Raw genomic sequence first — 27601 nt, forward strand, 5'->3', positions numbered from 1 at the left:
GAGAACATATAAGTGTGTGACTGTTCAAGTTCAGAGACATATTCTTTTTCAGAGTTCTGAGATATATTTGTTATATAATAAAAAAAAAAAAATCAATCTTAGCAGGGAGGAGATATGTTATGTATTGTATTAACTACATGTTTCGCAATGCCAATAATAACCAGTAGGTGGCACCAAGCAATTGATATGTGGTGCATACTAGTGAGTTTTTGGATGAATGCAATAAATGAGTGGTCGGATACTCCGCACCATTTACAGAAAAAGTTTGTGTGTATTTATGAAATTAAGTATCACATAACATAAAACAAACAATAATGTTCTGAGCTGTTTCCATCCAGCAGGGGGTACTGCAGTTATTAGGCCTTTACAAACCGACTTAGACAGTTTCTTGCATAAGGGCTATTTACATTGACCTGCCTTATATTGTTAGAAAATACTATTCAGTACAAACTATTTAGTTTTGTATTGTGCTGTCTTTTTTGGACCATTGTACATGAAATTTCACTCACCTTATCTTTCTGTAAATAATAAATATGCATTTTGGTTTTTTTTTTAGGAGAAACTAGTCAGAATTCATTGTAATTTTTTTTTTTTTAATATTTTTAAACCTGGTCCGTCCATTTCAAGGTTACTTGAAGCTGTAACCAATCGGCAGCATTTGACAGAAGGCACAAACAGACTTGAACAGGGCACCACTTTTTTGATTTTACAGTCATGACCAATTTTGGAACAATAAATATTACCTTCTGTTGGAAAAATGTAATTCTTCAGCTTCTGCTTATGTATATGATGAAGTACAAGTTCCAACATCCCAGGCAACATGTCATTGCTTACCCTGTTTCAAGATGGTCACTTAACCAGTTGCATAGCTAAATAATTCTATTGTACTATGCCTATCCCCTTAAGTAATATATCACATTATATAGTTTTTCAATTAATTGCTTGTTGGGTGTTTTTGTTTAACAGTTTGATTTATTTCAACTAAGGATCATTTCTACAGGTATATTTTGAAACTAGTGTGAACTCCGTAAAAGTCTTTTATAGTGTATTATTTGTTAACTTAGTGGTAGAATTTTTAACTTGCTATGAATAAAAGCATGTGCTATAAAAATATATATAATGAGGAGGGCATGTTTACAAATCTTTACAATGCAACAGATCCGTGTACTTCATTTGTCACTGGTGACCGTGTACAAGCTTACCTTTGGTGGAGAGAAATGCCCTCTTCTAGGCACTTTCCAAATATTGATAAATACATTGATTTCTAATACTGCACTATCAAAAAACCTAATATATGGTGCAAACAATAGAACTTTCCATATATTATATATTATATTATTATATTATATTATATTGGGGGGGAATTGTGTCAAATGTCCGTAGTGCCATAACTGATGCTCCCTCACAATGCAGGGAATGTGCCTCATTTGGGACTCCATGAGCAACCACTCATTCGACATAGTCAAACCATTGGTACCCAAGGATTATATGAGGAGACACAGTACCAAAGGAGTCCTGTCTTCATCCAAGGACAATGGGTAGCGTTTGTCTCGCAGTCATATAGCAAAACAGGAATCATCACAACTCTAAAGACTTGAACCTTCGTTCTTTTGCATAGATATTGTGAGTACAATAACACCCATGCTTTCCCAATCCACCTACTGATTTCATAGGTAGAGTTGCTCCCAAGGTAAGTAAACCTCTTGACAATGTTGATACTCTGTACAGAAACACACTACTGATGGCTGTGGCCAAGTGTTCCTTAAAGGTCTGGATCTTGTTTTTTATCCAGAACACTTGCAAGCCCAGTCTCTCTCTCTCTCTCTCTCTCTCTCCGATTTGGGTTCCCTAATTAACCGTTTAAAGATCACAACATTATCGGCTTAGTCCAGATCAGTGAATCTTTCTTCTCCAACAGATGTAGCACGGCTGCAAGCCCCCATGACCCTGTCCAACACCCAGTCCATAAAAGCATTGAACAAAGTAGGAGCAAGAACACACCCCTGACGAATCCCACAATCGCTTGAGAAAAATGTAGAAGTCTCGCCTCCACTCTCCTAATACCAGTATAAAGGGCAGTCAAACACTTAATAAAAATTGACAAAGGCTGCAAAGAAACTTTGCTGATATTTGCATTTTGCGTTCCATGAGAACCCTACATGCCAGGATGAGGTCAATGGTAGACTTCTTAGGTGTAAAACCAGACTGCTCTGCTTGCTGGTAGGTGAGCAGGTGATCAGATACTTTTGAGGATGACCCTAAAAGGACCTGACACAGAATAGTGTTATCGCACTGTAATGGTCACAATCCAGGCAGTCACCATTCCCTTTCCAGATAGGGACAAGAAGTCCCATTTTCCACTTAGTTGTGATAATGCCAGTAGACCATAAGTGGTGTCATTTGGTTAGAGATTCCTCAAACAAACGCCTCCTTATTTGCCCTCTGAACCCTTGCAGCTCTCCTTCTCAGTTCCCGGTACAGACTCGAGTTGACATCAAGCTGTGCGCTGCATTTCATCTCGATCATATCTAGGGTTCCCTGCGAGATGAAACACTTCCTTCTGGGAACACTGGTAATACCAACACAACCCTCTGCAACCTTCTGGGTTTTGTCATGGAAGGTTTCCCACATAACATTAGGATCAGCAGTCACACCCAAGTCTAAGTTTCTCACAAAAAACTGCATGCAAACTCATTAGAAACCGCCTGATCTTGGAGTCTGGCCAGGTCCGGCCTCATTTCCTAGTAGGTGGTAGCCTACTGGAACTAAGCTGGATCTTCAGAGTAGCAACAAGAAGTCTGTGGTCAGAATTCATAAACTGGGCACTTCTGTAGACCCTGCAGTTTTGGCGGGGAGGGACTATGACACCCCCCATCAACAACCAGTCGAAGATGCTAAGTAAAATGTCTTCATCACCAAGACATCATTTGCCATGGTCCGAGTACACACCAAGACAACATGCAAGGCACCCAGAGAGTGCCTTAATCTGATTCTCCTAATACGTTCATTGAAAGGAGTGACATCGTAAACCATTGGAAGGAATCGACCCACCACAGCAACAGCTTCTCCCTGAGTATGGCAGCCATCAGAACGACCAGACCAATAATAAGTGTACCCACCTACAGAGATCTGGGCAGTCCCAGGTCTGTCCAACTTTTGATAGTGCCATTCATCCATCTTCTTCCGCTTATCCGAGGTCGGGTTGCGGGGGCAGCAGCTTGAGCAGAGAGGCCCAGACTTCTCTCTCCCCAGCCACTTCTTTTACAGTGTGGTGTGTTTTTTAAAAAAAAAATGGTTGTGGCAGTGCATATTCTGAGCACAGGGGAAAGGGTTTTATTTAGTTTTTTGGGGAGGGTGGGTTTTTCTGAGACACACTTGGTTTTTTTTTTTTTTTTTAAAATTAAAAAATAAAAATTGATAGACCTGTTGTGGAAATGGTACTTCCACGCTCCTGTATTTCACTAATTTACCCTGAATATTGAAGGCCACCGTATTTTTTTTTCCCCCCCAGACTGGAGTCTGTACACTGGTGAAACATATTTTTAATTCGTTAGAGCTTGAATTGTGTTTTCCTCTATGGTCCAGGCATTCTTATTCCTTCTCTTACTTTTTCTGTTTGTAAATGAAGTCTGTGCTTAGAGTAAGTGGTATTTTGCCCTTTCTGAAGATGTTTCACTTCATCCTTTATACCCCTTTACTTGAAGTCCAAACCAGGTTCCTACTTCTCCCCAACCCTACAAAACATCATTAAATCGTACACCATCAAATATAATGGCTAACAGACATTTAACGAACCCATGCTTTTAAAACATAAAAATATATTTTCACAAAGTCCTCATTACTAATACACACAGTTTACATTTGTTCATATACTTTTTGCCTTACCCTCCCAAAGATGCTGTGTCATTGCAGTCTTTAAACTACCTAGCACCTTCTGTGAATGTTTGTCCATGGTTGTCTATTACTGCGTAGTCCAATCCACTCCCAGATTATTTCCCTGCTTTACTTTCAAGTTCTGTTACTGTTCAACCTTTCTCCTCTTCTTCTCTTACTTTTGAGAGCAATTTAGCAATTTTGGTCCGCTGCTCACAAAAGTTACATTTAAATTTTCGTAACTCATACCATTTTATTTTAGCTTTTTGTGGTTTCTTCACATATTTTAAGTCTACTAATATGTTGCCCAAAAAGCAGCAGCAGCAGAATTTCATATTAGGATGGGCCTAAATTTTGTCATGGGTGGGCTTAATGTTGTTTTTATTACTCTTAAATATACCTTTAATTAAAAAGAATTTTAGAAATTCAAACAGCACTAACCCATTTTGAAACGGACATTTTTCATCTTCTGATGAAGAAAATTCCCCAGTAATTTGAATACCATTGGTTTTTTATTTTTATTTGTTTGTTTTTTTTTTGTTTTGGCAGTCTGTCTATCTTCACCATTTGTATAATGGTATGTGAATTTAAACTATGATTAACAATGGTTTTTGTTAACATCATTAGTTCTAAAATAAAGTATAATTGGGTGTTGCCTGCATATGAGTGAAAATCTAATGTTATGTTTTCTAATGAAGCACATAAAGTAAAAAGAGTAAAGCTCGGAGTACAGAGCCCTGGGACATGGGACTCCATGTTTAACTTCAGAGTAGAAGGATGGAGCACTTTCGGAATATTTCTGTACATAGTTAAATCAATTTTGATAAATAAGATCTAAACTGGGCAAGGACAGTGCCTGTGAGTCCAATGTATCAAATGCTGCGCTTAAATCTAATCCTGTAATTACTGTGCAATTTCCATCATATGATGTTAAAATGCCATTTATATTTACAACACAGGTTATTGCTGTTTCTGTACTATGACTAGTACCAAGGCCAGACTGGAATTTCTCAAATAAATTGAGATGTGTAAGATGAGACAAAAGAATCAGAATTCGCTTTATTGGCCAAGTATACTGATGTGTACTAGGAAGTTGTCTTAATAGTATTGGTGCAACATACAGGACAACACTGGAGACAAAATATCCAGTAATAATTGTATGCTGCATCATATTTTATATTACAGAATATAAGAGCAATACAAAAAAAAATGAAATACAGTAGTAGGATTAAAATATCCAGGCAGTCTAGTCTGTAGGTATACATTGAACACCGATACGTAGAATCTCAGGCCTGATTAGTAAGAACTGCATGTGGGGAAAAATATTTAGGCGACATGTAGTTTTAGCTTTCCTTGCAGTTAAACTTTTGCTGGTGGGAGGTCTTTGGAAGAGGTGATACCCTGGGTGAGTCAGATCAGCAACGAGAAGCTTTGTGGCAACTACTTTTTCAGATGTTTTAGAAGAAGAGGGTGAATTTGAAATATATTGCAATATGCCCTCTTCAGTAAGTGATAACTGACACTTTTAATTCACCAGGAACTGATCCATTCAGCCATGAACTATTGATAATGCTAAGTATGCGTGCTGCCAGAACATTTATTGAGCCTTTCGCAAGATTTGTTGGGACTGGGTCTAAGGAAAGAGTAAAATGTTACCTTTCAGAAACTGTATAGGAAGTCCTAACTTTATCAAAGTAAAAGTACTAAAGTGAAGTGTGCAAGGCCAATGTATTTCTGAGGTGATGCTGAAATCTAGGATTTTATATTTTTATTTTCTCATTAAAAATAATGTCTGCATTGCTAATGTAGGTAGGGAGTTTACATTCTACCTCAGAATTCCCATTTGTTAGATTAGCCACTGTTCTAAACAGTACACAAGGGTTATTACCGTTGTTGTCTATTAATCTAGAATAGTAGCAAGTTTAACACTCTGTCCTTGCAATTCGGAAGATCTGCAGATCTGTGTTCTGCTCTCAATGCTCTAATTCAAAAGAGTGAGAACTCCGATGAAATTGTGGTCAGTTTCTACATGTGCTTTAATCTTTCTCTAAGAGGAGTAACTGTATCCAGATTCATATTATAATTTGATGTTAGCTAATTTAAATTATTTTGAACAATTTTGCTTGAATTTCTTAATATCTTCAAATATTGATGCAGAGTTACAATCTAGATGTTTTATAGATTAAAGCAAAAACAGTCCAAGTGTATTGGCAAAACACGACATAGTAATTAAGTAATGTAATTTTAATGGAGCAATTTTTAAATTTTGAATCTCAATTTTAAGTAATAATTGGATCTTGGGTGTGGTTATGACTAAGTTGGGTCTTTGGCAATCTGGCAAAATCCTATTGAGTTTAAAAAAAAATAAGTATTAAACGTATCATTGTGTGTATTAAAATCCCCTATTAAATACTACATCGTTGTAATTTTATAGCCAAATTAAAGACTGCCCAATTCAGTAATGAATAGTGAATATGGCTCTAGAGGTCTGTATATTACTAAAATTGTGCTGGAATCTGGTGTCCTAGACGCCCAGGGACATTGCCCCACCAGGACGCCGGAAGAAGCAGGGGATCGGAAATAGGACAGTATTTTCCCTGGACCGCATTTGGGCGGCCTTCCTGGAATCCATAGGGATCACGGAGCTGTGAAGCTCAACTCTCTGCAGAGAGTGCCCACCAGGGGGCGCCCGGACATGGTTGGAACCTTGGATGGCAGTACTTCCGCCACACCAGGAAGTGCTGCCGGAAGAAATTCCAGGAACACCGGGAGTGCTTCCAGGTGCTCTCTTGACTCTTCTGCCACACCAGGAAGTGATGTCAAATGGAGAACTTGGAGCCCATCCGGGTCGTTATAAAAGGGCCCACCTCCCTCAAGAAGGAGAGGTGAGGTCATTGAGAGAAGTAGAAAGAGAAAGAGACTGCGACTGTTGGAGAATAAGACATTGGGGTGCTATGTAAAATAAACGTGTGCTTTTTGGACATTCTGCTGTCTGTCTGTGTCCGGGGGCATGCTTTTCACACTGTTTAGATTCACTTTGTCTATATGCCTATATCTGTCTGTCAGTTTATATAAAATTAAGTCAGATTTACGTAATGTTTTAAAAGTGGCTTAATGTTCACCCAGAATTAACCCAAGGCCACCTACACAACTTGTCTGTCCTGACATATGAATAAAAGTAGAACTGTTTGGAACAGCATTCAGCTAAGGGAATTGTGTCAACTTTACTAGGCCAAGCTTAGTAGCAAAGAAGCTGGGTATTTGGCCATGCATTTGGAATAATTGTTCTTGTTTGTATTCAATCTAGCATGGGCAAGGCAGGGCAGAAAGCCACAGTAGTGAATACTGGCAGCAATAAGTAAATCAGTAAGCAAATAACTAGTGTCATAGTAACCTAGTTAATAAATAACAGAAACAGGATTCCTTAGTAGTGGGTTGGCTGTGGGGGAGGAGGCATTTGCTGATTTTAAAGCAATAAATGGAAGGCTCCATGCTATGGTGGCAGGGGCTGTAGGAGAAGATAAAATAGCAAGAAATTAACTAGCCAGGCATATTCAGTAAGAGAATTTTACTGGATTGAATAGTTCTTATCGGTCAGAAAAGTAGAACAGTTAAAAGTACCACAGAATAAGGGTTCATTAATACTAAGGAATACAAACCTAAGAGAACCTACAGAGATCTAAAGTTAACCTCAAAGAAGAACAAACCGCAGGCAGACAAATGAGAAGATTAGAGGAGTTTAAGGGGCCAGAAGGTGTAAAATAAATTCTAGAACTGCTAAATGTTGTTTCTTTCGCTTAAACGTTTTTAGTTTTACCATTTTAAGTTAAACAATCTAGCAGCTGAATAAATAACTTTCCATATAACAAAAGAATAAAAGCAATTGTGTGATTGCAGCTATTTTTGTGTAGATGTCTACAAAACGGAGACATCAATTCACATATGCATCAGCATTCAAAAATGCAAAAAACAGTCACTTGTTGATGGCTTTCAGAAGTCCACATGGAGAAAGACAAATATGGTAGTTTGCAAAGTGAAACATCTAGCTGGTCTCCTTTTCAAATGGAGTCTAAAAGGAATGGTTTACTTTTTGCTTTTGTTACCATCTTAAAAGAACATGAATATGCTGTTTTGTAACATGTATAGTCTCAAGATGCAAGTAAACATTTTTGGCTTGAAAAATGTATTCTTTTAAGACTTTTTCATTCAACTATGGGTTTGTGTACCCTTCAGGGCTTTTGTCTGTTATTGCAGCTTACAATCTATTAAAATTTATTAATGCTTCAAATTAGAAAGCATTTTTGTGGTAAATTTAATATATACATTGATTATGAAAAATAACTAATTTTTAAAAATACAAAACGTATCCTTTTAACCAGAGAACAGGAGGGAATTCTGGAAAGACATTAAAGTACATTCCTGGGGCCTCATGCATAAATGGTGCATACGCACAAATGTTGCATAAGAACATTGCCATGTTCAAATTGCGATATATACTGTAAAACCTATACTTGGCGTAAAGCCACGCACTTTTCCACAGTACCTCATACCCTGCTATACGACAAGTTCTCCGCTCTGTTTTGCAGACTGGCACCCAGCGTCAAAGCAGTGCTACCGTTCCTGTTTGGTTACTTTTTATTTTACTGATGCGGCTTTATAAATACACTGAAACTAACCTCATATTGTTTATTTATTTGTGTAATGCATCTGATTGTAATTAACTTGTAACAATATAATGGTCTAGGGAATAGCCATAGTATTTCAAATGCCATATCTGCTTCAGCATTGTTACACTCGCTGCAATTTTTTTTTATTTTTATTTTATTCTTTCAGCTGCTTCCATTAGGTGTTGCCACAGCGGATCATCTTTTTCCATGTTACTGTCACTGCACCACTCGGAGTATTTATATCCCTGTATCTGAGTGGGGAATCCCAGCAGCAGCTGATCGGAAAGAGAATTCTCAGTATACAGCATCAAGCACATGCTGCCTCAGCCACCGCAAAACGCTTCAGAGACTTTCCTGTATGGACCTCGCTGTTCAGAACAGTTTCATCCCAAGAACTTTAAACAATCAGTCCAAGTGCTCCTTGTAGAACTGTTTGTACTTAAGTACAATCGCCTCACTGTAAACGTGCACTACAGTTATAATATTGCACAACCTGCGCCACTTTATAAAGTGCGTATTTACATATGACGACGATATCATTTTTAAGATGAAATGCAGCAAAATGTTTATTACAGTAGAGTCTCGCTTATCCGACCTTCGCTTATCCGACGTCCCACCGTAAAAACAAAAAAATCAGCAACAAAAACTACAAGTTGTGAGAGTAGTCTATTTTTTTTTTTTGTTGCAAAGTTCATTTTTTCAATAAATTTTGATTTTTGTTGTAAAACATGATTACAGTGGATTATGTGGCCAGCGTGTGTGCGTGCATGTCTCTCTCGCGGGCTGCGTGCGTGCGTGCTCGTTCGGGTTTGTGCATGTGTCTCTTTCTCTTGTGTGCGCGTGTGTGTGAATGTGTCCCTCTTTTTCTCGTGTGTGTGTGACTCACTCACTCACTCGTGCGTGCGTGTGTCTGTGTGTCTCTCTCGCGCTGCACAGGGAATATACAGGGAGAGACTGAACACATGTTGAAATCATTGGTACGCACAAACCGAAAGGGAAACTGGCTTGTTCCTATACCTTAGTATGTAGGCAAAAGTTTGGCGAACCTTTTTGGTCATAACACGATTTGTACGTGTTCAGAGACGTTCATGAACCAGTACGCTGTATTAAGTTCGTAATGTGTAAAATTATAACAGTTTGTTTTAATAGGCTTTTTCTTAACCCCTCCCATTATCCGACGTTCTGCCAGCCCGTTTTTATCTATACTAATAAAAGGCAAAGCCCTCACTGACTCACTCACTCACTCATCACTAATTCTCCACCTTCCCGTGTAGGTAGAAGGCTGAAAATTGGCAGGCTCATTCCTTACAGCTTACTTACAAAAGTTGGGCAGGTTTCATTTTGAAATTCTACGCATAATGGTCATAACTGGAAGCTATTTTTCTCCATATAATGTAATGGAGTTGAGCTGGATGGCCGTGGGGGGGCGGAGTTTTGTGTGACATCATCACGCCTCCCACATAATCACGTGAACTGACTATCAACGCAGTACGTACAAAACCAGGAAGAGCTCCAAAAAGTGCTGAACAAAACATGCATTATATAATTGAGAAAGCAGCGAAACAATAAGAAGGCGAGCGACTGACATTTACAACCATATTCATGAGTGCTGCTACTTCGGAGACTAGGTTTACACCGTGCTTTAAGCTTAAATTAAGTTCATAGACAGGCTGCCGCAGGTGTTTGTCATGCCCACGGTAATGTGGGATACAAGTTTAATGAGAGGACACAGAATATAAACGAGAGTTTTGATCACTTTGTAACTATGTTAAAATTGCAGGTGAAGGTCTGTGCTTATGCAAATTCCGAGACACTGTTTGTGGGGGATTGACAGTTAAAGCGGGTGGGGGAGTCGCGTCATCAACTCCCCTCCCATTTACCTCTTTCGCTCTGATCTGAACTGCACGGCTAACGCCGTCTTCCGAAACAACTTCGTCACACTGCCATGAGATACTCACAGAAAAATCCACAAGTTAATACACACGCTGTCTCTAGAGTTTCTCCACACTCAATGTATTCCTCACGTCCCCTTTATACCCTCTGATCTCCCATTTCAATTCAGATGCCTCCAATTTCCAGTAAGGCTCTGCTGCGCGATGACAAGTAAGTCTCAGGGACACACCCTACAAAAGGTTGCCATTGTATTTATAGTATAGAGAGAGAGAGAGAGAACGAACGAACTGCTCAAAAGAATTAATTTAAGGAACACTTTTTAATTAGAGTATAGCATAAAGTCAATGAAACATATGGGATATTAATCTGGTCAGTTAAGTAGCAGAGGGGGTTGTTAATCAGTTTCAGCTGCTGTGGTGTCAATGAAATTAACGGATGCACTAGAGGGGCAACAATGAGATGACCCCCAAAACAGGAATGGTTTAACAGGTGGATGCCACTGACATTTTTCCCTCCTCGTCTTTTCTGACTGTTTCTTCACTAGTTTTGCATTTGGCTACAGTCAGTGTCACTACTGGTAGCATGAGGCGATACCTGGACCCTACAGAGGTTGCACAGGTAGTCCAACTTCTCCAGGATGGCACATCAATACGTGTCATTGCCAGAAGGTTTGCTGTGTCTCCCTGCACAGTCTCAAGGGCATGGAGGAGATTCTAGGAGACAAGCAGTTACTCTAGGAGAGCTGGAGAGGGCCATAGAAGGTCCATAACCCATCAGCAGGACCAGTATCTGCTCCTTTGGGCAAGGAGGAACAGGATGAGCACTGCCAGAGCCCTACAAAATGACCTCCAGCAGGCCACTGGTGTGAAATGTCTCTGACCAAACAACCAGAAAGACTTCATGAGGGTGACCCAAGGGCCCCATGTCCTCTAATGGGCCCTGAGCTCACTGCCCAGCAGCATGCAGCTCGATTGGCATTCGCCATAGAATACCAGAATTGGCAGATGCACCACTGGTGCCCTGTGCTTTTTACAGATGAGAGCAGGTTCACCCTGAGCACGTGACAAAAGTGAAAGGGTCTGGAGAAGCCATGGAGAACATTATGCTGCCTGTAACATCATTCAGCATGAGCAGTTTGGTGGTGGGTTAATGATTGTCTGGGGAGGCATATCTATGGAGGGTCACACAGACCGCTACAGGCTTGACAAAGGCACCTTGGCTGCCATTAGGTATCAGGATGAAATCCTTGGACCCATTGTCAGACCCTATGCTGGTACAGTGGGTCCTGGTGCACGACAATTCCTGGCCTCATGTGGTGAGAGTATGCAGGCAGTTCCTGGAGGATGAAGGAATTGATACCATTGACTGGCCACCACACTTTCCTGACCTAAATCCAATAGAACATCTCTGGGACATTATGTTTTGGTCCATCCAGTGCCACCAGGTTGCACCTCAGACTGTCCAGGAGCTCAGTGATGCCCTGGTCCAGATCTGGGAGGAGATCCCCCCACAACACCATCTGTCATCTCATTAGAAGCATGCACCAATGTTGTCAGGCATGTATACAATAACACAGGGGCCATACAAAGTGCTGCGGTCAATTTTGAGTTGCTGCAATTCAATTTTGGCAAAATGGAATAGCCTGCCACATAATTTTTTCACTCTGATTTTTGGGGCGTCTTTGAATTCGGGGCTCTGTACGTTGATCATTTTCATTTCCATCAAACGATGTGGCATCCTTTCGTTCCTAACACATTACCCAGTCTATATCAGTATAGATATCCAGGAGGATTTCTTTTTCCCATTGAGATCTGATGTGTTTTCAAAGTGTTCCTTTAATTTTTTTGAGCAGATATATATATATACACACACACACACACACAACCCGATCTACATACTGTCAAATAAACAAACCACACATCCTAGCACAACATGAGAATCTTCGCCTTTAGCGCTGACGTCTGAGGTTCGATTCGCGAGAGTGGGTGCAGTGAGTGTGTACTGCCTGATGAACCCATCCGGCAGTTGGATTTAGTCTTTAAATTTCTATGGTGAAGAAAAATTTATGCAATGATGATTAAATTTAACTTTCATTCCTATTAAACAACAGATTTCTGTCGACGAAATAAAATTACTTATTTAAAATTTAAATAGAACTTCAACAAATACCCACGCAGCATTAAGTGCACGTAAGATTAGGAGTCATCCGTTTTAACAAGCAGCGTACTGCACTGATACGAAATAGCCTGCCCATTTTAATTTTTAGGAATGGATAAATTTAAGATTTTGTACAAATGTTTTTAATTTTTCTTCCTCAATGGATTCTGGCACCCCCAGCAACAGCTGCTCGCACCCCAAAGTAGAGAGAGAGATGTATAGAGAGAGATGGAGATAGAGAGAGAGAGAGATATATAAATAATATACTGTATACGTATAGATATATATACAGTGGTATGAAAAACTATTTGCCCCCTTCCTGATTTCTTATTCTTTTGCATGTTTGTCACACAGTTTCTGATCATCAAACACATTTAACCATTAGTCAAATATAACACAAGTAAACACAAAATGCAGTTTTTAAATGATGGTTTTTATTATTTAGGGAGAAAAAATCCAAACCTACATGGCCCTGTGTGAAAAAGTAATTGCCCCCTGAACCTAATAACTGGTTGGGCCACCCTTAGCAGCAATAACTGCAATCACGCGTTTGCGATAACTTGCAATGAGTCTTTTACAGCGCTCTGGAGGAATTTTGGCCCACTCATCTTTGCAGAATTGTTGTAATTCAGCTTTATTTGAGGGTTTTCTAGCATGAACCGCCTTTTGAAGGTCATGCCATAGCATCTCAATTGGATTCAGGTCAGGACTTTGACTAGGCCACTCCAAAGTCTTCATTTTGTTTTTCTTCAGCCATTCAGAGGTGGATTTGCTGGTGTGTTTTGGGTCATTGTCCTGTTGCAGCACCCAAGATCGCTTCAGCTTGAGTTGACGAAGAGATGCCCGGACATTCTCCTTCAGGATTTTTTGGTAGACAGTAGAATTCATGGTTCCATCTATCACAGCAAGCCTTCCAGGTCCTGAAGCAGCAAAACAACCCCAGACCATCTCACTACCACCACCATATTTTACTGTTGGTATGATGTTCTTTTTCTGAAATGCTGTGTTCCTTTTACGCCAGATGTAACGGAACATTTGCCTTCCAAAAAGTTCAACTTTTGTCTCATCAGTCCACAAGGTATTTTCCCAAAAGTCTTGGCAATCATTGAGATGTTTCTTAGCAAAATTGAGACGAGCCCTAATGTTTTTGCTTAACATTGGTTTGCGTCTTGGAAATCTGCCATGCAGGCCGTTTTTGCCCAGTCTCTTTCTTATGGTGGAGTCGTGAACACTGACCTTAATTGAGGCAAGTGAGGCCTGCAGTTCTTTAGATGTTGTCCTGGGGTCTTTGTGACCTCTCGGATGAGTCGTCTCCGCTCTTGGGGTAATTTTGGTCGGCCGGCCAATCCTGGGAAGGTTCACCACTGTTCCATGTTTTTGCCATTTGTGGATAATGGCTCTCGCTGTGGTTCGCTGGAGTCCCAAAGCTTTAGAAATGGCTTTATAACCTTTACTAGACTGATAGATCTCAATTCCTTCTGTTCTCATTTGTTCCTGAATTTCTTTGGATCTTGGCATGATGTCTAGCTTTTGAGGTGCTTTTGGTCTACTTCTCTGTGTCAGGCAGCTCTTATTTAAGTAATTTCTTGATTGAAACAGGTGTGGCAGTAATCAGGCCTGGGGTTGGCTACGGAAATTGAACTCAGGTGTGATACACCACAGTTAGGTTATTTTTTAATAAGGGGGCAATTACTTTTTCACACAGGGCCATGTAGGTTTGGATTTTTTTCTCCCTAAATAATAAAAACCATCATTTAAAAACTGCATTTTGTGTTTACTTGTGTTTATATTTGACTAATGGTTAAATATGTTTGATGATCAGAAACATTTTGTGTGACAAACATGCAAAAGAAGGGGAAGGGAATCAGGAAGGGGGCAAATTGTATATCTATATACAGTGGTGTGAAAAACTCTCACCTAAAGGATTATTAGGAACACCTGTTCAATTTCTCATTAATGCAATTATCTAATCAACCAATCACATGGCAGTTGCTTCAATGCATTTAGGGGTGTGGTCAAGGTCAAGACAATCTCCTGAACTCCAAACTGAATGTCAGAATGGGAAAGAAAGGTGATTTAAGCAATTTTGAGTGTGGCATGGTTGTTGGTGCCAGACGGGCCGGTCTGAGTATTTCACAATCTGCTCAGTTACTGGGATTTTCACGCACCACCATTTCTAGGGTTTACAAAGAATGGTGTGAAAAGGGAAAAACATCCTCTGATGGCTACTTCCAGCAGGATAATGCATCATGTCACAAAGCTCGAATCATTTCAAATTGGTTTCTTGAACATGACAATGAGTTCACTGTACTTAAATGGCCTCCACAGTCACCAGATCTCAACCCAATAGAGCATCTTTGGGATGTGGTGGAACGGGAGCTTCGTGCCCTGGATGTGCATCCCACAAATCTCCAACTGCAAGATGCTATCCTATCAATATGGGCCAACATTTCTAAAGAATGCTTTCAGCACCTTGTTGAATCAATGCCACATAGAATTAAGGCAGTCCTGAAGGCGAAAGGGGGTCAAACACCGTATTAGTATGGTGTTCCTAATAATCCTTTAGGGGTGAGTGTGTATATATATAACATGACAATGACAAAACAATTACATTGTCAATCATGTTACGTTATTATTAAAATGCTTCCTTTTCTTTTTCATAACTTCTTTAACACACTACTTCTCCACTGCGAAGTACAGGTATTTGGCTAGTGTCAGATTAAGGAGACTCTACTGTATACAGGTAAAACTAACTTCATTTAAATCTGTATTGTTAATAATTAAACATGTGAGGACACGGTTCTGAAGCGCTAGCTAGTTCACGGATTGATCTTACCTTGTGCTGTATTCTTTCTGGGGCTGACATGACACTGGAAGTATAGATAGATTGAAATATCTTTGTAGTACATGTTTAGTTATTCTGTGTTCCTTAAAAGTTTTGAAGAATCGTCGTCGTAAGCTTAAAGATGGCTTAACGTCTATTACAGAGCTGATTGTGTGGCGAAACTCAGACGGTGGGCTACATTTCACCTTTTCATGTCAAATATCAAAGTCGGCAACTTCATTTTTATGTCGGGCACTGCGCGACTTTGAACTTGAGCTTTCAAGTTTCTCTAACACGCTATGTCACTCCAGGTGTCCCTTCTCCTCTTTTCCCCCACCCGCCAGCAGCCATCCCCCCCAAGTGGGTCGTACTCTTGAAGCGCCGGGGTACAGTCCTGCAACGAAAACAGCAGAAACGGGGGCGGAGACGCTGCCTGTACACCACCCTCTGGTGTCCGTCCGTGCCTCGCACAGGCAGCACACCCCCACTCCCCCTCCTACCGGCATCCCCTCCGTGGTTTCCGTGCCCGTTTTGGGTGGAGTCGATTGCACCCTCGTAGCCTCTGCCAACTTCGGGCCCCCCCTCACGGCCATCCACTGAACGTGAGCGTCCAGCCTCACATTCTCCCTTATCAAAGGAAACCGGCATTCTTTCCTCGATTCCTCCTTTTCCTCTGGGACGTTTTGACGGTTTGGGTCTGCGTATGGCAAACTCGCAGATCCTGTCCCGTCTCCGTCCCTATAGAGCAATGCAAGGCTGCCGCGGGCTCGGTTTGTAGAGCTCTAGGACCCGGGGCACTCCTCAGCCCCTGTCCTGCCAGCCCTCTCCAGCTTTCTCCCCACGCCGCACTTGCCGCCGTGTCCACTGTCAAAGAACCCCCTACTTGGTTCCGATCATTTACATCATGGGCCTTTCTCAGTGGGCTCTCCTTTATGCTTTTAATGGATGGAATAGGTTTGGTGTTTTGTGACCACAAATTGACTTTATAATTTACAGTTTAGATAATAATGATTCAATCTATAATGTAGGGCAGGGCTATTTAGTAATACCCATTTACCAATTAGGCAGACAGGGTGAATATGTGCATACACTTAATGTCTTAAGACATTTCTTCCTTCATCTGTGTTTTTTGTAATCTGAATTATACATCTTGTATTACATTTTTTTGTCTTTCCATTACTGGGACACAATTAAGTGTATGCGTCCACAGCTTACCACTATTTGCCTCAAGATCTTCTTTTTCTTTTAGTACTCCATTGATTACCCAACAAAAGGAATAGCGCTTGCAGCATAAGAACCATCACCATCACTGCGGATACCTAAATTAGAAAAAGCCTTAAATAAGGTGGCCTGCCTTAAATATAGGCCTCGCATCAATCAGGCCTTATGCTCTGACATGCCAGCAGGCCTTGGCTGCCGCATTTTGGCTGCTCCCGTTAGGGGTCGCCATAGCGAGTCATCTCCTTCTGTATCTTTCTGTCCTCTGTATCTTGTTCTGTTCCACCCATCACCTGCATGTCCTCTTTCGCCACTTCTATAAATCTTCTCTTAGGCCTTCCTCTTTTTCTCTTGCCTGGCAGCTCTATCCTTAGCATCTTTCTCCCAATATACTCCGCATCTCTCCTCTGCACATGTTCAAACCAGCGCAATCTCACCTCTGACTTTGTCTCCCAACCTTCCATCCTGAACTGACCCTCTAATGTCCTCATTACTAATCCTGTCCATCCTCGTCACACCCAATGCAAATCTTAGCATCTGTAACTCTGCTACCTTCAGCTCTGTGTCCTGCTTTCTGATCAGTGCCACCGTCTCCAACCAATATAAAAGCTAGTCTCGCTACCATCCTGTAGACCTGACCTTCCCTTTCACTCTTGTTGATCTGTCTGTCGCAAATCACTCCTGACACTCTTCTCTACCCATTCCACCCTGCCTGGACTCTCTTTTTCACCTCTCTTCCACAATCCCCATTACTCTGTACTGTTGATCCCAAGTATTTAAACTTATCCACCTTCACCAACTCTACTCCTTGCATCCTCACCATTCCACTGACCTCCCTCTCATTTACACACATGTATTCCGTCTTGTTCCTACTGACCTTCATTCCTCTCCTCTCTCATATCTCCATCTTCCCAGGGTCTCCTCAACCTGATCCTTACTATCGCTACAGATCACAATGTCATCCACAAACGTCATAGTCCCCGGGGACTCCTGTCTAATCTCGTCTGTCAACCTGTCCAACACCATTGCAAATAAGAAAGGGCTCGGAGCCGACCCCCTGATTTTAATCCCACCTCCACCTTGAATGCATTCGTTACTCCTATCGCAAACCTCGCCACGGTCACACTTCCCTCGTACATATCCTGTACAACTTTTACATCTCTGCTTCTGCCGACTTCCTCATACAGTACCACAACTCCTCTCGAGGCACCCCGTCATATGCTTTCTCCAGGTCCACAAAGACGCAATGCAACTCCTTCTGACCTTCTCTATACTTCTCCGTCAACACCCACAGAGCAAACATCGCATCTGTGGTGATCTTTCTTGGCATGAAACCATACTGCTGCTCACTAATCATCACCTCACTTCTTAACCTAGCTTCCACTACTCTTTCCCATAACTTCATGCTGCGGCTCATCAACTTTTATCCCCCTGTAGTTACTACAGACCTGCACATCCCCATTATTCTTAAATATCAGCACCAGTACACTTCTCCACTCCTCAGGCATCCTCTCACTATTAAAGATTCCATTAAACAATCTGGTTAAAAGCTCCACTTCCATCTCTCCTAAACACCTCCATGCTTCCATTGTACTCCTTGTCTACTTTCTGCATCTCTCTGACTATACAGAGGAAGAGGATGGCAAAGAAGTGGGATACTCTCCTGTACTTCCCCATTCCACCACCAGGTTTCCTTTTCCGCCTTCCTCTTTCCAGATGTCACGACAGGCACCCTTCTTGCTGTCACCCTTGATACATCTGCTGTAGGTTCCCATCTGTCTTGTAATTCTTCACTACCGCCCAGTGCCTGTCTCACCTTCTCCCTAAACTCAACCTTGCAGTCTTCCTTTTTCAAATTCTACCATTTGATCCTTGGCTCTGCCCTTGCTCTCTTCCTCTTCATCTGCAATGTCATCCTACAGACCACCATCCTATGCTGCTTAACTACACTTTCCCCTGCCACCACTTTACAGTCTTTAATCTCCTTCAGATTGACTCTTCTGCATAGGATGTAATCTGTATGTGTGCATCTTCCTCCACTCTTGTACGTAACCCTATGTTCCTCCCTCTTCTGAAAATACGTATCCAACACCGCGATGTTCATCCTTTTGGCAAAATCTACTATACTTTGACCTTCATTCCTCTCCTTGACCCCATGTCTACTGATCACTTCCTCGTCTTCTCTGTTCCCTTCACCAACAAGTCCATTGAAATCTACAAAGTACTCCAATCAGCACTTTCTGCCCCTTGGGTACATTGTTCATCACTTCATCAGACTTGCTCCAAAAGTAGTGTTTCTCATCCATTGCACACCCAACTTGCGGGGCATATGCTCTAACAACATTCATCATCTCGCCTCCAAATACTCTTGACATACTGTTCCTTCAGAATAACCCCTGCTCCATTTCTCCTCCTATATACATCATGACAGTACAATTTGAATCCACCTCCAATCTACCTGGCCTTGCTCACCTTCCATTTAGTCTCTTGCACGCACAATACATCAACCTTCCTTCTCTCCATATCTGCTAACTCTCTCCCCTTACCAGTCATACTGTCAATATTCAAAGTTCTTACCCTCCGTTCCACTCTCTTTACCTTCCTCCTCTTCTCTTGCCTCTGGACACGTCCTTCTTCGTCTTCTTCTAGCAGCCCAGTTGACACTAGGAGAGGAGTGCGTTACAGTAATCTAGTCGACTGAAAACAAACCTGTGAACTAATTTCTCAGCATCTTTCAGTGATATAAGAGGTCTAACTTTAGCTATGTTTCTTAAGTGAAAAAATGCTGTCCTAGTGATCTGATTAATATGCAATTTTAAAATTCAGATTATAGTCAACAATTACCCCTAAGCTTTTTACCTCCATCTTGACTTTTAATTCTAATGTATCCAGTTTATTTTTAATAGCCTCATTGTATCCATTATTGCCAATCACTAAGATTTCAGTTTTCTTTTTATTTAACTTGAGAAAGTTACTATTCATCCATTCTGAGATAAAAGTCAGACATTGTGTTAGAGAATTGGGGTCATCAGGTGCTATTGATAAGTACAGCTGTGTGTCATCAGCATAGCTGTGGTAGCTCACGTTGTGCCCTGAGATAATCTGACCTAATGGAAGTGTGTGTGTGTGTGTGTGTGTGTGTGTGTGTGTGTGTGTGTGTGTATAATTTTTTTTTATATATATTATGCTGATATCTGTCTATGTAGTAGTAGTAGTAATAGTATTATTACTTTTTGGTTTCCCTTTCTGCCTAGTATATAGTGTCTTTCCTATCTGTCTTAGACAGATGTGAAAGGCATTATATATCTACCTGCCTAGTGGCTTCTCTGTCTGTATATTTTACTGTATACTTTTTTTTTTTCTTTTTTCTCTGACAGTTTTGTATCTGTTATACAAAATTATATTACTATTATTATAGTGCCTTCCATATCTGTCTGTCTGTCTAGTGCTTTTCACATCTACATGTACTCTTACTATCTGCTTGCCTTCCTGAAGTATCTGTTGATTAATAAAAAGGCTGTACCATTTTTCATTTAGTGGTGCTTTCTCTGTCTGTCTTTTTATACAGAGAATTCCCTGTCTATCTATATAGTAATAACAGTAATTGAATTATATAGTAGCTTCCCTGTCTGCCTGTCATATAGTGCATTTCCTTTCTGTTTTTCTTCAGTTCAGTTCTTGAATAAAAGTGCACTTGTTTTGTTATACTTGTACCTTTTTGTGAAAGTGTTTGTTTCATATTTGTATTTCAGGTTTCACACAATACATTTCATGTCTAAATTTTGTCAATTATTAGTAATACATGAGAAATGTTTCTGTGTTAACGTTTTTACAGAGATTGTCTGACACGGAACACACAAATGTATGTATTTTAAATGATGATGTACTATTTTACCCTATAAAGCTCCAGTACTTCACTCGAAAATAAACACTGAGCACTTAGAAATTTCTTTGCAAATTGAATTGTGATGTGGGGGGGATGGAATAGCCGGCTGCTTGTTTTAATCGGCACATTTACAGGACAAAAGACGCTGAGGGTGAGATGCGAACGGATTTAAGGTGGGTCGGATTTTCATGTTTTCTCGTAGGCTCTGGTAATTCTAGTGTTAATTATTAACAATATACGTTATTTTAATTAAGTTTAAAACTTATCTGTATAATGTAATAAACATGCTTTATTGCATTTCATCTTAAAAATGATATCCAGATCTCCAAGAAGATAGTGCTTGGAAATCTAAATCGACTTAGGAGCTGGTGGTCATCATATGTAAATACGTGCTTATAAAGTGGCTCAGGTTGTGCAATATTATAACTGTAGTGCCAGTTTACAGTGAGGTGATTGCACTTGTGTATGAACAGTTCTGCCAGGAACACTTGATGGACTGATTGAGTGCGTTTAGAGCTCTTGGGATGAAACTGTTTTTGAAGTGCGAGGTCCCTACAGGAAAGCCCCTGAAGCATTTGTCATATGGATAAAGTTCAAATAGACTGTGTGCATGGCTGAGACAGCGTGTGCTAGATGCTTTATCCCGATAATCCAATCGGCTGCTGTACGGCTGTGATTCCACACTTGGAAAAAGTGGGTTTAAATACTCTGAGTGGGGCACTGATAGTGACAACGATAAAGCATCTATAGTATTTAGAATAGTTTGGCCATTTTGTGCACCATTATAAGGTTACGGGTTGATTACAATTAGATGCCTTAAACTAATCGATGATAAACGGTTAATTTCGGTGTATTTGATAAAGCTGCGTCAGGGATGTGAATCTAAAAAATAAAGTGAAACCACACAGGAACAGTAGCACCGCTTTGATGCTGGGTGCTGCCAGTTTGCAAAACCGAGCAGAGAACTGCCATGAAAATGTCTGTGGCTTTATGCCAAGTTTAGTTTTTATACATCGTGATGTGAGCGTGTAAACGGGCATATGCAACATTTTTGTGCATATGCACCTTTTATACATAAGGCCCCAGGAAAGTATGACAATAATGAAAGGTTGTCCAATCTTTGGACAATAACAATTACGGAATTTAAAACCGAAAAATGCGTATGCAACAAAAAAATCCAGATGCATAATTTTGTGCGTACGGCAAGTTCCATGCGCTTCCCCTTTACAAATCCCAATGAATGTTAAATTTAAAGCATGTGCATTTGCTACAGCCCCACCACAACTCCCCCTATAATTTTACATATTTTATAAATATTGCCTTCCATTCAGTGTTTGGTTAGAAAGCAATGGAAAAGGCATGTGAAAAAAATTTCAGCAAGGAAAAAACATACTATTTGTTGGCTTATGCAGTGGTATGAGAAATAAATAAAAGTGTAGCAGAGACGCTCAAAAGTTCAAGCTCTGAAAGTTGCATAGGGCCTGAAAGGAAAAAAATCTGGTAAGATATCACAGTCAGCATAAAAGGGCAAGTTGCAGCCCACTGTCTGTTCTGTATCAGACAAAATTACAAAATCTGACCCTCGTGCAATGGTCAGGCGGTGATGATGGTACTGTGCTTAGTACATCATTGGGAACTGGCTGCACACACACGTCTGCCTCAAACATCTGGGAGGCAATCTGGCTGTGTGCTGACGGACTGTTCTGGAGTCTCAAAATGCAACAATGGATACTACTTTTTTTTTTTTTAAAAAGTGGCCAATGAACTGAGGAATATAAGGGGTGTACTATGTGATATTGACCACAAATTAAATGAATTGATGAAAAGATAAATGCTGCATCTGATTACCTGTTTTGCATTCTGCTAAAAATATGAGCATCTGTAACAATATGAGAGGAAATAAATCATAGTTAAAAAAAAAAAAAAGAACCAGGTAAAAATGCTGAAGACTTTCAGAAAGCGCAATACAAAAAGGGATTTTTTTACCCACAACTTGGGTAAGAAAATATATATTTTTTTTTAGATGACCTTAAATCCCAGCACATCTTTACTCAAAGATTGTGGCCTCCAAGGACATGCCTCTAGCAATGCATGAACTAGTCTTAGTGATGGGAGCAAAACATACAGGCAATAATAGGTAATGCAAAATGATCCATAAAATGAGAACTTCCTACATGGGTGGAATTTACAAAAATAAACATCATAATCATAATTGAGATCTTCAAAAAAAAAAAAAAAACCCTAAAACAGTTTGACTTCTGAAACCCATGCAAAAAAAGACCCCCTTATACTGGAGGACATGTCAGTGTTTCCGCCACAGTGTACCCCGATGGGAACAAGTTGGAAAGACTTGGGAGAGCATCATCATTACCCTGGATTAAAAACTTTATCCTTTGGAATTTCCTTTGCCAGATTTCCTTCTAGAAGACTCTCTACTGTAACGCCTGCTCGCATCTCATCCAAGCAACTTCTCGTTTCATAGTCACCTACTGTAGTTCACTGTCTTGTTGACCCTTTCCTCCTCCACTACATGAGGCCTTGGATTTTCCAGAGAAACTTGACCTGTCAACAGGTGTAAACTAGCCCTTAAGGTGAGTACAGGGAGCTCTTATAGAATCTGCATCTTTCAGACTGAAGTTGAAGACCTTTCCCTAGGCGGCTTCACTGGTCTTTCTGTGATGGATGGCATATGCTCTCCACCTATTCTAAAACTGAACTTGTGCGAGTCTCTCTCTCTCTCTCTCTATCTCTCTGCACAGGAAGAGACCGAACACGTGCTGTGTGGCCCCGCGCATGCGCACTTCACCAGAAGACACGCACACATGGACACTGGACGCACACAAGGGTTTTATTAAAGAGGATTTGCTTAGTGCTTGAAGCTGTAGATTTGCATGGTTATAACTGACTCCTGTTTAAAAATGTGACTAAACTGGGTTTCACTAGAAAACAAAAAAAATCTGTGTCCAATTTTCAATTGTAATTATATAAAGATAAAATTGGTATACCTCAATATTTACATAACTTAATCATTATGATCATCTACCTATAATTTTTGCTATATAAAGAAGTTAGTGTACACATACTTTCAGTTTAGCCTGTAGTACATTACAAAGTCCATTCAGTGTTAGACACGCCTTAAAGTTACAAAAAAAGGTGTTTGTTATGCCACTCCTTTTATTTACGCAATGCTCTGGACTGGAAGTACAGGTCTGTGAGAGTGAGTAGGAAGCATTCTCCCAAAAAAGAAAAAATAAACTACTTTTTTCTCTTGTTAAACTATACATGAAAAATGGCAGCTAAAGGAGGCATAAACTGTGTGAAATACTTGCTCTTTGCTTTCAATTTAATTTTCTGGGTAAGTTTTTTGTGTGTGCTTTATAACATTTTCAGTTTTAGTTATGTTAACTTGCATGTTTGTACACAGAACTTTGTTGTTGTGGTAATTATGTTTTGCCGTATGGCCCATTTTTAAATGTTTCCTTTACCCAGCAGTATTCATCATAAAGCCGAATATCAAATAACATCAAGATTATTTCTTAAAGAATTTCATGCATGTTTTGACATGGAGATTAGGTTGGTTTCATTTTAAGAAAGCAGAAACATCTATTTGTGTATTCAATGGAGTAGTTTTTTATTGAGGCTATTAAACTACATTTTGTTCTTAAAGCAAAATGCTTTCTTTAATCATGCACAGTTTACAGAGTTCAATTCAGATCATTCAAAAGAGAACTGCTTGATGATATTTGTTTTAAATTTCTAATATAGAATTGTTTTAAATTTCTAATATATAATATTGTTTTAAACTATGGGCACTTATGGGCCATGTATTATTTGCAGTGTTGCTTTCCATGTATTTAGAAAGTAATGTTATTGCTAACCCTGTATATGTAAACTGGAGCGCCATGAGATGTTAAAAAGGAAATAACTGAATATATGTATTGTGAAGTATCTACTATTCATTACATCTTCATCCTTATTTTTATTTAGAATATGGCTTTGAGTTATTTACAGGAAAATAGTTACTTTTATGCTTTCCTTTTTAAATGTAAGCACAAGGAAATTAGCACTACATTTCTTGCAAAGGCTAGATGAAATCTAGTAATCAATCAATTGAGAATATAGGTAGACCTCATAGAGATACAATTTCAGAGATGGTTTATGTTGAGATGTGGAACTTGAACAAATAGAATGGAAAAACTGAAAGCTGAAAACGTCTACAATAAAGTGACTAGTGCTGTTGCTGAGATAGAAATATATATATATATATATATATATATATATATATATATATATATATATATATATATATATATATATATATATATATATATATATATATATATATATATATATATATATATATATATATATATATATATATATATATATATATATATATATATATATATATATATATATATATATATATAATTTTATATGTGTGTGTATATAGCAAAATCCCCGCGATTCACAGTGACGAACTGCTTTTACATTTTTATTAAGAAGAAAAGAATACATTTTTAAACTGAGGGAAAATATACCAATAACTATCTGTTAAGGATCTCTTTGTATACCACGTTGTTAGTTCAGCAGTCCGGTTGTAATATGACCAAGCTGTGCACTGAGATTACTTTTGAGAATGCAACGTATAGTTTTGTCCAGGAGGAAAGCAATGTTGTCTCAAATCAATGGCAACCTTTTGCAAGGTATGTCCCTGAGACTTATTAATTGTCATCGCGAAGCAGAGCCTTACTGGAAATTTGAGGCATTTCAATTGAAATGGGAGATCAGAGGGTATACCGGTGATGCCAGGAATACATTCCGAGTGTGGCGCTCTGCTGTTTTTTTGTGTAGCTGCCTTCACACAGCTTCTCCGCTGCTTTATAAACGAACACCATATAAGGCCATCGTTTCTCCTTGCTTTGCTGTCCTGTACTGTTTTGTTTGTTTGTTTGTTACGATTCTTATTGTTTAGCTATTCGAGACTTACTTTACTGTTCAGGTACCCATTTCCTTTATTTAATCCGCGGCTTGTACGTTATTTTTTGTTCGTTTTATTACGATTATAGATATTTATTGTTTCCCCCTTTAGCTGACTGCCTGCCTGCTCATATAAGACCTTCCGCTGTTTTTTTGTGAAGCAGCCTTTACACCGCTTCTCCGCTGTTTTATAAACGAACGACATATAAAGCCATCACCTTGTCAATTGTGTAATGCATTTTTTGAACAGGTTTGATGCATGGAAGTGATCACTCGTACTGCGTTCAGTCAGTTCACGTGAGCTGCTCTCTTGTGTGATGTTGCGATGTCCACGGCTTTATTTAATGTTAGCTAAGACCCGGCACTTAAGTTTCTGGCTGCTTTTCTCCTGGACAACTATACATTGCATTCTCAAGAGTGAGCTCGTTGTATCTCGTGAATAAAGTATTCTGTGTTTTTCTTCAGCACTCTTTGGGAGCTCTTCCTCCTTTTCTACCTACTGTGGTCACAGTCAGTTCATGTGATTACGTGGGAGGTGTGATGATGTCACACGCAGCTCCACCCCCCCATGGCCATCAAGCTAACGTCCATTACAGTGTATGGAGAAAAATAGGTTCCAGTTATGACCATTACGCGTAGAATTTCGAAATGAAACATGCCCAACTTTTGTAAGTAAGCTGTAAGGAATGAGCCTGCCAAATTTCAGCCTTCTACCTACATGGGAAGTTGGAGAATTAGTGATGAGTGAGTGAGTGAGGGCTTTGCCTTTTATTGGTATAGATCATTCATCTGAAGACAGGCTATGCAAACTAAAGACCCTTTCAGAGGTTTAGATGCAGTCATGGGATCATTGTATAGGTACACTTGACTAATGTGTAGAATTAGCTGCTGATGTCCGCCTGCCACTGGGATAGATTGATCCTGGGTGTGGAAAGTTCTTGATTTTCCACCTGCTGGGCTGGGAAAACTCTGGTTGTAACAGCTTTGGTAGTGAATAGATTGTTTTAGTGCTTCTGTCTCATATGCTGGGGTCATGGGGCATTAATTTTGGACACCATCTGCATTGACTTGAATGGGGCTGAAATGTGGACATTAATTCCACTACTATGGAATAGTTTGTTGGGAACAGCCTCAAACATTTTTTCCTGTAATGCAGCAGAAAGTGGTGAGGATGTTGGTAGCTGATAAGAGCTTAAGGACAGTGATACCTGCATTGGGTCCAAAGCTTCAGTCTGTGTTCCTGAATCTATTTTGTAAGTGGGCTGATATAAAGATACTGACATGGACAATGTTTCAGGTGTAGGAGAGACCATAGGAAACTGTATGGCTTTGATTTCTGCCCCGATTTTAGAACTCTTACAAGTACAGACTCTATGGTACCAGCTGCTGGATTTGCTGGTTTATAAACATTAGCTAGTTCTGGGTTCTTATGAAAATGATGTTCAGTGCTTTGAAGGCTGAGTGATACTGCCTCTTTTATGTCTTTTTAAAATGGGTCCCATCATGGTTACGCAGTTATGTGATTGCATAATGTTGTTGTACTTCGCTACTCACTTTTGTGGGTTTTGCTTAAGTGCTTTATAGCTTCTATGTCCAATTTTGATTGAGGTGGCATGTTTCTCATTCATGTAGGGAATTGTGTCCGTCTGACATTGGCTCTCTACATTATTCATAAGCTCAGATACTGGTGCACTAATGGATGCCAGCATGCATGGGTGGTCATTTACTTGCAGCTTCTGCAGACCTGTGGGACGTTGTAAAGTCCAGCCTAAATTAGTATGTATGGCTAATGGTGTGCCTTGTGGTCCCTGTATCATTGGGTGGCATAGCACAATCAGATATGTAAAGTTTGAAACTATTGAGAAGCATGTGATGGACCTTATTCATTTCTGGCATTGAAAGGCCCTGTCTGTGGAGGTAGCGGTTCTGAAGCTAGGAAATGTGGAATACATCTCCAGACAAAATTTCACTCTGGACAAGTTGACGAGGCTGTCCATACTTATCCTTTAAAGCTCTTAATGCTGTTGTGTTATGGGTATGTGTCATGTATACATACTTTGGCTAATTTTGTATGCACTTTGATAGTTTAAACTGTCAAAGTAA

At 39.9% G+C, this 27601-nt stretch overlaps 1 protein-coding gene across 2 annotated transcripts in view; it reads left to right on the forward strand.

The window, feature by feature from the left end:
* Window positions 1–27601, forward strand: part of cd9a (CD9 molecule a) — a 126325-nt gene that overhangs the window by 18510 nt on the left and 80214 nt on the right. The window contains exon 1 of one of the 2 annotated variants that reach the window (XM_039769979.1): window positions 23704–23873. The exons of the other annotated variant lie outside the window; for it this stretch is intronic. Coding sequence (XP_039625913.1) covers window positions 23808–23873 — 66 coding nt within the window. The 5' untranslated portion in view covers window positions 23704–23807. Of the gene's footprint in view, window positions 1–23703; window positions 23874–27601 lie in introns of those variants that run through there. 2 annotated transcript variants of the gene reach the window in all.

Source organism: Polypterus senegalus, chromosome 11 (genome assembly GCF_016835505.1).
Source record: "Polypterus senegalus isolate Bchr_013 chromosome 11, ASM1683550v1, whole genome shotgun sequence".
In the NCBI taxonomy this organism is placed as follows: Eukaryota; Metazoa; Chordata; class Cladistia; order Polypteriformes; family Polypteridae; genus Polypterus; species Polypterus senegalus.